The sequence below is a fragment of the Drosophila suzukii genome, chromosome 2L, assembly GCF_043229965.1.
Source record: "Drosophila suzukii chromosome 2L, CBGP_Dsuzu_IsoJpt1.0, whole genome shotgun sequence".
NCBI classification, from domain to species: Eukaryota; Metazoa; Arthropoda; class Insecta; order Diptera; family Drosophilidae; genus Drosophila; species Drosophila suzukii.
This window is the reverse complement of record NC_092080.1, coordinates 848,019-859,000: the sequence shown is the minus strand read 5'-3', so window position 1 is coordinate 859,000 and position 10,982 is coordinate 848,019. Positions and strand designations below refer to the sequence as shown.

Below are 10,982 nucleotides of genomic sequence, written 5' to 3'. Positions count from 1 at the left end.
ATTAAAATCAACTCTATCACTAATATTATTTATTTGGAACACTGAAATTATTTTATAGAGCTATCACTGAGTTTTCAGCAAAGTGATAATAGATTATCATGATATAGGGAACCTATCATCGGAATAAGAACCTGTTACCTTCGTGATAAAAGGTCACTAGCGAGTAACTCATGTTGCGAAGTGTTTAGAGACCTTAACTTAGTAACAATACCAATGTATCACTGAAATCGTCATGATATTTTCCCAGTGCAGTACCATTGTTCTTCGCCACCCAAAGAACGCGAAAATGTTTGCCAATGTAATTAAAAATGCATTTGTGGTAAAGAGCACTGAGAAGCGAGCGTAGGCCGGTCGGCCAGAAGGAAGTTGCTGGGATGCTATGGTACTGGGATACCGAGATACTTGGATACTGAGATACTCAGATACTGGGATACTGGCATACCGAATGCCCCATCTGTAATCGGCGATCAGTGCAAATTGTCGTGAATTAGTCGGCCACTCAAATCTATGGCATTAGGCCCGAGGAGTCGGATCTCGAGTCACATTAAAGAGCCGCCGCCCGCTTTTGGGGTCGCGATCGGGAAAGACCAAATCGGGAGAGAGCGAAAAGTAGTGCCACATCACACATACGCCGTGTATGACGGCGAGGTCTGAGGAGCTGTACGCGTGAAATGTCAAAAGCTAAAAATGCCATTTGCTGTGCTCCAATCACTCGTTGGCCTTTTGGTGTGGAGCACTGTGAGAAAATATTTCAAATATGTGCGAAAGGGGAGTTACTTCACCTAGAAACTAGAAATAGTTCTGATAAAATATTATATCTTACAGTATCGATTTCTTAGTGGGACATTAAACACCATGGATATTAAAAACCAATATCACATCCCATAACCATTTGAATATTTTAATTGATTTTTCTTAACGAGCCAACACTTATGAATGCGGCGTGCGAATGCGATTATTAAGATAATCTAAAAAACTAGTTTGATAGCTTGTCAGCTCTAAACTTTGCAAGTGTAAATTAGATTGAACGGCTGATAATAATTTTTTCTAAGCACCATAAGAAATATTTTTTTTTTGTCGACGTGTAAAAAAGTGCCCATGATTTGCTCATTGTTGTCATTGTCCGCAGTCTCACACGCAGGCAAAAAATATAGGAAAAATAAGAAAAACTACAAGACTTGCCTGCACATGCAGATTGGCCAAGAGCGATAGCGATAGCCTTTTATTTGCCTTTCGTCTGTTTTTGGTTTTTGGAGCTCTGAGTTTTCCGACTTGCGGAATGGAGTTGTTGCTGTGCCCCGGCGATGGGGCCCAATATGTTGTTGCCAGATGAACAATTTCCTTTCCGACGCGAACACCACCGAACCAAAAACAAAAACCAAGCCACCTGACCAGGATCGAATCGCTGGGGTCCGAGAGGCCGGGGTCTGGGCCTTTTCCCTGGCCCACGCTCGATGGGTCCACCGTTTTCGGTCCGTTTTGCGGGGCCTCGATGAAAAATTTGCAAATTGGAATTATTTATTTATTGATGCATGTTTGATGTGACGCTTTTGTGGAGGCTCCCAAGCTCCAGGCCCCCCTTTTTGCACATTCACTCTCATGTAACGAATCGCTTTTTAGCTGCGGGCCACAAATGCAATCGGCAAACACAGAAAGACGAAAACTCTGAAAAGTCGGGGGAAAATGGCCGAGGGAAGGCCGCACATGTGTGAGAAATTGCTGTTTGTTTTATGCAAATGATCATCGCATTGCAGCTGGATTCGCTCTGCCGGTCGCCGTTCCAAATTTTCGGCTAGTGCAATTAAAAACCGAAAGTGTGAAGGAAGCTGGCTGTTTTGCAGACCAGTATGTGATGAAGCGATTGGAACTGGGAATTCGGGGAGAAAAGTGCGGGTAAAGGTAACGGAAAAGGGAAAAGGCTCAAATCAGTCTCACTTTCTAACTTCAATATATTTTCCAGGGGAAAGGTCTTTCAGTTTGGAAGGGTCTCTTTTTGGAGTGATCCCCTTGATCAAAAACAAATGGATGGTGGTTTGATATCACTTATAATTCCCTTTTAAAATACACACTATATTTTTGGGCCGGATGTCCGATAAATTCGGTCCTAAAGGATTTAATTTCAAAAATGTAAGAATTTCTAAGCCTTCTGAGATTTCAAGACCACAAAACGGCATAACAGACACCCAAATCATTTTTTATTTCAACACAATGGATAATTTATATTTCGTAAAGAACTTCGTTGTTGGCCGTAAAAACACATGCAATTTAAACTCCCACCACATATTCATGTTACGGGAGACGACATTTAAGGTAAAACGGATGCAGTTAAGGGATCTACATCATTCCACTATCGATGTCCCTCACCTCGACCTGCTCCATGCCGGGAATGGCCTTGACCATCTCGTTCATCTCCTCGGCAGTGGGTCCATCGCTTTTGGAGGCGCTCATGCCGCCACCTCCACCTCCCATTCCTCCAAAGCCACCACCCATGCCTCCCATGCCACCGAATCCGCCCATTCCTCCCATGCCACCCATTCCGCCCATTCCGCTCAGGGCTGCCAGCTCCTCCAGGCCGCCCATGTTCATGTCCAGGCCGTCATCCATTCCGCCGCCAGCTGCAGCCAACTTGGCCAGGAGATCGTCGTTCCTAGAGTCGGTGATCACCACCTCAGTGGTGCTCAGGAGGGAAGCCACTCCGGCTGCATCCGTGATGGCGGTTCGGACCACCTTGGTGGGATCGATGATGCCCTTCTCCACCAGCCGGCAGTACTCATCGCCCATGGCATCGTAGCCGTAGTCCCCAGAGCCCTCCAGTACTTTCGCCACCACCATGGCGCCATCCACTCCCGCGTTCTGGGCAATCGTCTGGCAGGGCATCCGCAGGGCATTGCAGATGATTTCGACGCCCTTCTGGAGATCCGCACTCTCCATCTTGAGTTCCTGGAGATGGGGAATGCAGCGCAGGAAGGCCGTTCCGCCTCCAGGAACGATTCCCTCCTCGATGGCCGCTCGGGTGGCATTCAGGGCGTCCACCACGCGGTCCTTCTTCTCACCCACCTCCACCTCGCTCCCTCCTCCAATGTGGAGCACGGCCACGCCCTTCGTAAGGGCGGACAGGCGCTGGCGCAGACGATCCCGCTGCTCCGGCTTGGTCTGCTTTTCAGCCAGCTCATCCTTGATCTGCTGGATGCGCATCTCCAGCAGTCCCGGCTTGGGCTTACCCTGGAGCAGCATGGTGCTGTCCTTGCTGATCACAGCCTCCCCCACCTGGCCCAGATCCTCCAGCTTGGCCTCCTCCATCTTGGAGTAGTTGACGTCGTCGCCGAAAATCGTTGCTCCCGTGGCAGCGGATATGTCGCCAATAAGCTCCTTGCGATGGTGTCCATAGCTGGGCGACTTAACGGCACACACCTGGAGGCCCAACTTCAGCTTATTGAGGACCAAGGCGTTCAGGGCCTCGCCACTGATGTCCTCGGCAATGATGATCAAAGGACGACGCTGCCTCAGTGATTGCTCCAGACCTTTGACGATCGCCGAAAGACCGGTGATCTTTTTCAGGGAAATCATCACGAAGGCATTGGTAAACTCCACTTTAGAGCCCTTAGAGCTGTTCACAAAGAAGGGCGACACGTAGCCATTGTCGAAGCGCAGACCCTGGATGATATTGAGCTCATCCTTGAGGCGTTTGCCATCCTTCACAGTGATGGTGCCCTTGGGACCCACTTTATCGGTGGCCTCGCCAATGAGACGACCTATCTCGGTATCACCATTGGCGGAAAGGGTGGCCACCTGCTGGATCTCCTCGCGGGTCTCCACCGACTTGGACATCTCCTTCAGCTTCGCCTTGACCACATCCACGGCCAACATGACACCGCGTCGAATCTCCATGGGATTGGCCCCCATGGTGATCTGATTGAATCCCTCCTTGGCAATTGCCCTAGCCAAAACAGTGGCCGTCGTCGTGCCATCTCCCGCCGACTCATTGGTATTGTCGGCCACATCCTGGACCAACTTGGCCCCCAGATTCATGTGCTGATCCTTCAAAGCAATCGAGCGGGCCACCGTGAAGCCATCCTTGGTTATCTTCGGCGAGGTCCAGGGTCGTTCCACGATCACACTGCGACCTTTGGGACCCATGGTTACTGCCACGGCATCCGCTAGAACATCCACGCCCCGGATCATCAGGGCCCGGACTCCGGGTCCAAAGCGAACCTCCTTCGAGTACATCCGCGCGAAACAGCGAGTAGAGATGATTGCCTCCGACACACACGACCGGAACATTTTCGCACTTGTTATGGAAAACTAGAACAAAGAAAATTTCCAACTTATTTAGGGGTATAAATATTTTTTGGTTCGTTATTAACCACGAAGTGAGTACAAATGATAATTATGGAGACTGAAAAGGCGCAAGTGAGGAGAGGAAAGGCAATTAATCAAAAGCCTACTAGTTGGATCAGGTGATCTTGTTGAGTTCCATATATTTTAGATTACAACTTAAGCAATCAGCTTCCGATTTCAAAGTTTAAATTAAACTTCTTAAACAAAACTTATTTTTAAATCTAACATAAATATTTAGGTGTTCCTTATCCCGAAGTTGCACCAGCATTTAAACTTCGGCCTGCCAAAGTTACAAGCCCATTTTCCTTTGTACCTATATCTGAGTAAATAGGAACCATTCCTTCTCTGTTTATATTGATTTTCCTCGAGCACTTATCGGGCTGTTCATTTGTCTAAATGGGAAGTATAGGTTTTCAGGCAATCGCCAGATTTCACAACTTGCATTTGTCTGGCGCCTGGTCGTCTGGGATCTGCAGCTCTTCGATCTCCGATGCTCGATGTTCGATGTTCGACAACAGAAGCCGGGCCTTCTGTTAGCAGGAATAAATTAGCGTGCAGCTAATAAGCCCCGACGTTCTGGGTGGAGTCTGCCCATTTGCAGTCTATTCGGTTCTACGGGCTCTCTGACCCACAAACAAGAGCAGCGTCTGCAGATTTCCCAGAACTGCTGTGGATTCTGGATACCCCAGGAGGAGGATGAATGCATTTTCCTTGGCCGGCCGTTCCCATTTCGAAGGCAGCTGTCAAAAATCGTTTGCTGCCTACTGCAAACCAAAGAAATTCACACATTTTGCTGCAAGCCAAATGGCAAATGGAAATGGGGAGTTTGAGACGGAGATGGAAATGGAAATGGAGATGGGATGGAAATGTTGGGTGCACTGTGGGCATAAATTTGAAATATTTTTATTATAATTGGTATATTTCAATGTAATGCATTGTTGTTCCAAGAAAGGTCTGATTTTTCTTATTTGTTAAACTACACCGTTAAAAAAGATTAGTTTATATTTACCAATACTTTTCTCATTTTCCAATATCATGTTAATATTATACAATTTTACAAAAGTCCCTCAGTACCATGGATATGATTGATATAGTTGGTATTTATTTTACCTGTGCACATTTTAGTCGACTTAGGCTGAACATTTTCTCTCTGTGCTGGAGTCAGGGATCTCTATTGGAGTTGGGGTCGTCATTGGAATCGGGGTCCGTTTCCTGGCCGCTTGACGCGTTGATTGCCATGTGCAAGCGGTAGCACAGTAGCCGGGTTTTGTGTCAAAAGCCCGTCACCGATTTCGGGGGAAGGGCGGAGGAGCTGATTGATGAGGCATTTGCATGTTCGACTCTCGGGGAAGTCGAACTTCTTCTGCTCCCGCCGCAGCCCACGAGCAACCTTTCTCTCCATCTCTGCAAACTCGGCGACATGTGAAAGTGTCCATGGTGGGGAGACCACCTGGTGGGCCTTACGATAATCCCAACTATAACCCATCTGCAGGGTCTCGCTGGCCGCCCACAAATTACTTTCGCTGGAAAGCCTCGATCTATGATTAATTGCAGGCCATCTTCGGGGATTCTCCAATTGATTTCTGTTTGTTTTTCGCTTTTTTCGTGGGCTGAAATTAACCCACTGACCGCTGGCCGATGATTTCCTATTTGATTTTGCCAGAGTTTTGCCTGGTCTGTCATTAGCCGCGGATCTCCACGGATCGAGCAGATGAAGTCGTTCGGGTAATTGTGGAGCAGACGGCAAAGAAAGTTTTAATGAGAAGTGGGCAGACGGCAGACTGCCGAACTGGCAGACTTTCGGACTTGCAGTTCAATCCGACCATTTGCGTAAGTGCCAGGGCAGACGAAATTCCAGGATCAGCGATCTGGGATCTGGGGCAGCCAAGTGCAGATTGGGCTCATGGGATCGGTCTATCGATGAGCTGCACCTAAAAAATTTGATTGGTAATTCAAGTGAAATTCTTACTAAATGAAAATATTTATAATGAAAAATTACGGTTGTTAACATCAAGTTTAAGGTATTTGGATAGATGTAAATATTTATGTGCACGAGAACACGATTACAAAATGTCAAATTAAGATGTTGCCTCCAACTGACACTATTTGTTAGTACATATTTCTGAGTGCATGAGGCAGCTCCCCAGCCTCGTCTCAATTTAGCCTTTGCTCCCAGCTTTTTTGACTCAAGCGAGGCAAACTCTGCGTCTCCGAAAGGCAGCCCCTCATATTGTCACGTACCGGGCGGTGTCAAGAGTGCATGAAAATCGTTTGCCGCATTGACTGTAATTAACTTTTTGACTCGATTTGACTGAAGCCGGGAGCTGGGGGCCCACCGGTCGTATGAGCAACTGGCACGCCGTTCCCAGCCCCGCGAAAAGCGGATAGCAGGTGCTCCGCAGCTCGATTTCGGTGGCGGTGCAATTAAAATTCCTATACGGTCCAATCGAATGGCCAAGGAATGCGTGCAGCGTCCAATTCGATTTCGATTTCAATTTGTGTTTGCTTATCAGCGCGCAAAGCAAAACAAAACATTTGCTGGCTAATAATTAAAATTATTTAACACGCCGCCGCCGCTTAAATGGCATCGCTCATACGCCGTGTTAGCCGCGCTGTCCCCCGCGGTCGACTTGCCAAATTGGCTGTCAGTGGGCTGGAAACAACTAAAGCCACACAACGACTTAAATTTAGACTTAGACAACTGCAGCAGCAAATAAAAAACAACCAACCGGCAGCCTTTGTGGCAGCAACGGTGGCAAAATAATTTGCATAACCCGCAATCTGTGTAATCTCCCAAGTTGGTGGCATAAATTAAAAGGAAAATGTCAGACTGATCCAAGAGAGGAATTTCGGGGGAAGGGTGGGCGGAATTTGACCCAACTCTCACGGCAAAGGTTGATCTAATTAAACATACCCAAGTAACCAGTATTTAACTATGAATTAGGCGTTGGTGGTATGTTCCTTTAAGATCTTTCTGGCAGACTTTTTCTTTCAAAATTAATGTTTATATAAACAGGATTTTGCGACCAATGGGTGAATGAAAAGAAAAGTCAATGAAAGAAATTGATATTCATTGGATATTCCCAATGGCTATACCACGGAAATGGTTACGCCAAATGGATACTCCAAATGGATAGTCAAAACGAATACACCATGTGAATATCTTAAACTGATACTCCACTCAAATTCTTCAAATAAATCTCTAAATGGGTACTCCAAATGAATACTCCAATTGAAAACTCTTATTGAATACCCCTAATGAACACCACAAATGGATACTCTATGAATCCCTAGACTATGTTCCCTCCCTCAGAAACCCCTCCATCCTCCCCCATGGTTACAAATTCCCAGCCACCCACTCGACCAGCGATTTGTATTGTCACATCGGTACGAGTGTCGTACGAGTGTGGACAAAACAGTTGACCCGGAGAGTCAGAGTCGTCGGAATGGAGACGGCACTTCACACGCCGCCGTGGCGAAGACAACTTAATGCTTAATACTTATTGTCGCGCCTTAATCTAGATACACTCGGCACTAACAACTAACGACTTGGAACCAAGGGGATGGCGATGGGGATGGGGGATGGAGATGGAGTCCAATCCCAATCCCAGCCAATCTGCAGCTCGTGCTCGTCCGGCAAACACAAAATTGAGTGGCAAAATGTTTCTCCTCTGTGGTTTTTTCGTTTTGTTTTTGAACATTTTGTTGTCACGGCTGTCGCCCCTGCTCCACCGCCACCGCCACACATGCCAAGAGCCGCTGGCCGGGGCTGTCAGTCTTCCTATGACTTCCACTCCCGCTTCCAAAAACCAGAAAATAAAAAAAACACAGAAATCCCAATCCCAGCTGGACTGTAAATCTGCATGCGCGTCGCGGTGTCAAAACTTTTTTAAACAAAATAATTAAATGTAGAGAAGAGGGAAGCCTCGGCAACAGCGCATAAATAGTTGCATGGTTTGCTGCCCCCTCTGAAAACTCTGAAAACAGAAAACCCGTCTCTCTTGAGCCCCTTCGATTCACCACAAAAGCTGATGCAAAGAAATCCGCTAGAAAGTCATGTTCGTGTGCTGCAACTTCGAATTGAAGCTGCAGAATCAGCCGAAAAATGTGCCTGCTCCTCATCCCCATATTTATTCCCCTCTTTGGAGTTGGATGCGTGATCAGTCCGGTCACGATGGATTTATAGGACTTTAAGAGGTTCAAAAACCCACATCACATTATATTTTAAGATGCATGTATAAGAAAAGCCATTTTTTTTGAAAATTTCATAAAATGCTTATTTGACACATGCTCAAATATATATAACTGAATATGAATGTTTTGATTCAATTTGAATTAATTCAATGTTGTTGAGCTATAGAATTTTTAAATAAGTAAGAGTGTACCATTAAAAAGTAAAAAGAAGTTGTTTGGATTTATTTAAAATGAGTTCACGACAAACTTGCAAATATTTTATTTATTTTTATATAAGGCTTTATTCTCAGGGCCTTTTTATGAATATACCAATCGATTTTAGGCATCTCCTGGACATCATCTACCCCCAATTCGAGAGTCACGCTACCATCTCCAAGCCATGAGACTTCTGCCTGCTGCTGGCTGCCTGCTCCCAGCTGCATAATAATTTATGATCGCGTCCAAGATGTGGGTTAATCGTGTTTTGGGCTAGTTTCTTGCCCCAGCTTGTCTCTGCGCGGAGGCTCCGGCTCCAGCTCCAGCTCCATCTGCATCCCCTCCAGTCTGCCAGCCATCTAAATACAATCCCGAGATTGCTGCTGGTTGGCTTTCTGCTTTCTGCGCTTTGGCATGTTCTTCACATCCAATTACTGGGTCAGGGACCTGCAAGTCCTGATCTCCGCTCGGCAATTTCCACAACGAGATACTCCCACCGCGGTCCACCTCCTTTCTAGCCCACTTTTTTCCGCTCTCTGCCAGTCAGTCAGTCAGTTGCAAATGGGGCATTTAATCTCGGGGAATGCGTAACAGGCGTCTACTCGCCACGCACGATTCCCAAGGCAATTAGCCACGGATGAAGCCTTATATCCATTGCCAATGACCCCTCCTCGCCGGCCATCACTGCAGCTTCTCTCCGACTCTGATGAGCCGCCAAAAAGCAATAAAATATCATTTTATTAGCATGCGGACTCGACTCAAGTGCCAAGGTGGAGGCGTTCTCTATTTCCACACAGCCCCCTTCTGCTAAATAGCCTCCATTGTGAGCAGCCACAAAGGCAAGACACGTGCACTTGCAACCAAACGAGTCGGGCTTAATTTTCAGGACAATTTAAGAGTCATAAGTGCGAAGAGCGAATACCCTAATTAAGGTTTGATTCGTATTATAACGGATTTTGTATATTTTTGAGAACTCTTTCAAATCGTAAGTCGTAATCGTAATCGTAAATCGAGGAGCTCTTTAAATTGATATTCAATATTGATTCTTTGCTTATTAGAGTTAGATTTGGCTTTAAAGGTATCGCGTTTTTTAAAGATGCTTAATAGGTAGATTAGATTCCTGAAGAATTTGCGTTAATTTTTTTGTTTTGAAAAGTTTTGAATATGTTTGTTTATGTTTACCATCCTGATCTATACAGCCAAGTACCCCCTGACTGTTGGGCTGCCTACCTTCAGTATTTAGTATGCAGTTACAGATTCCGTGCTCGTTCGGGACTCTCTATGGGTCTCTGGGTCTCCGGAGCCCGTTGCCCAACGTCCGATGTCCAATGTCCGCGGCTGCTGGTTCAGAATTTATGCATATGACCTTAGTTATTGACATAATTTCGTGGCTGGCGGTTCGGGCACGAAACGAAAACGAAACGCGCATAAAAATGCTGGTTGGATCTCCCGAAAGGGAGAGAGGGATTCCGATTCCCCCAATTCGCCAGTTGCCGGTTTGCCGATTGTGCGAAATGTTCACGCTGCTTCGGACAAATGCGCAAATTTGTACGGGGAAGGCAGGGATCCGGGGATCGGATCAGGTGATTATCACAGCCTCCTCCTCGCCGGGGCATTTGTCAAATTTTCCACTTAATCCGACGTCAGCCGTGCTCGCATGGAAAATTGTCACAGGCCCCGCGCGAAGGCAAAGGCAGGTAAGAGGCGCCCCACGGCGACTCAGCTCCATTGAGCTTCTCTGGATCGCGGTGCTTTAATTGGTCTTATGAAATGGACAAAGTGCGAAATGAGTTATGCGCACGCGCGCACCCGCAGCCGAGTCCCCGAGTCGCCGAGTATTCGAGTCCCAGTCCCCCAGTTCCCGTTCCCCAATCCGGTCCCAACCGCGACGTCCAGCTCCAGTCCCGATCTTCGAATGCGAATACGAATACGAATACGAATCCGAGTCCGTGGCCGATAATGAACGCATGTGGGAATTCGAAAATTGGATTTGGGTATTGTGCAACCAGCTTGGAAGCCGGTGACACAGGGAGAAAAAATCAGGTGTTTCGTACACTGGAAATATATGTTCTTGAACTTTGCTTGATAAGTACTTTAATCGTCTAAGGGTCGTTTTCTGGTTCGCCTGCTACAGTAAGAGAAGGGCTTAAACTCTGTATATCCGTACGTTTTTTGCCCAAGAATCGTCAAAAACAAAATGTTTAAGGTTTCAGTTTCAATCGATGCCAAATTTTGAATACGAAATTAAAGAGGTA

General features: G+C 46.6%; 1 protein-coding gene across 1 annotated transcript; it reads right to left on the bottom strand.

The window, feature by feature from the left end:
• Nucleotides 1-2,173: 2,173 nt before the first annotated feature.
• On the bottom strand, nucleotides 2,174-4,403 carry Hsp60B (Heat shock protein 60B). The gene has a single exon (XM_017070401.4). The coding sequence runs from the start codon at nucleotides 4,279-4,281 to the stop codon at nucleotides 2,335-2,337; it is 1,947 nt and encodes a 648-aa protein (XP_016925890.2). The 5' UTR covers nucleotides 4,282-4,403; the 3' UTR covers nucleotides 2,174-2,334.
• Between the last annotated feature and the right edge of the window lie 6,579 nt (nucleotides 4,404-10,982).

What these genes read in the sequence shown, in the direction of transcription:
- Hsp60B (XM_017070401.4), bottom strand. Translation starts at nt 4,281, where the DNA reads ATGTTCCGGTCGTGTGTGTCGGAGGCAATCATCTCTACTCGCTGTTTC.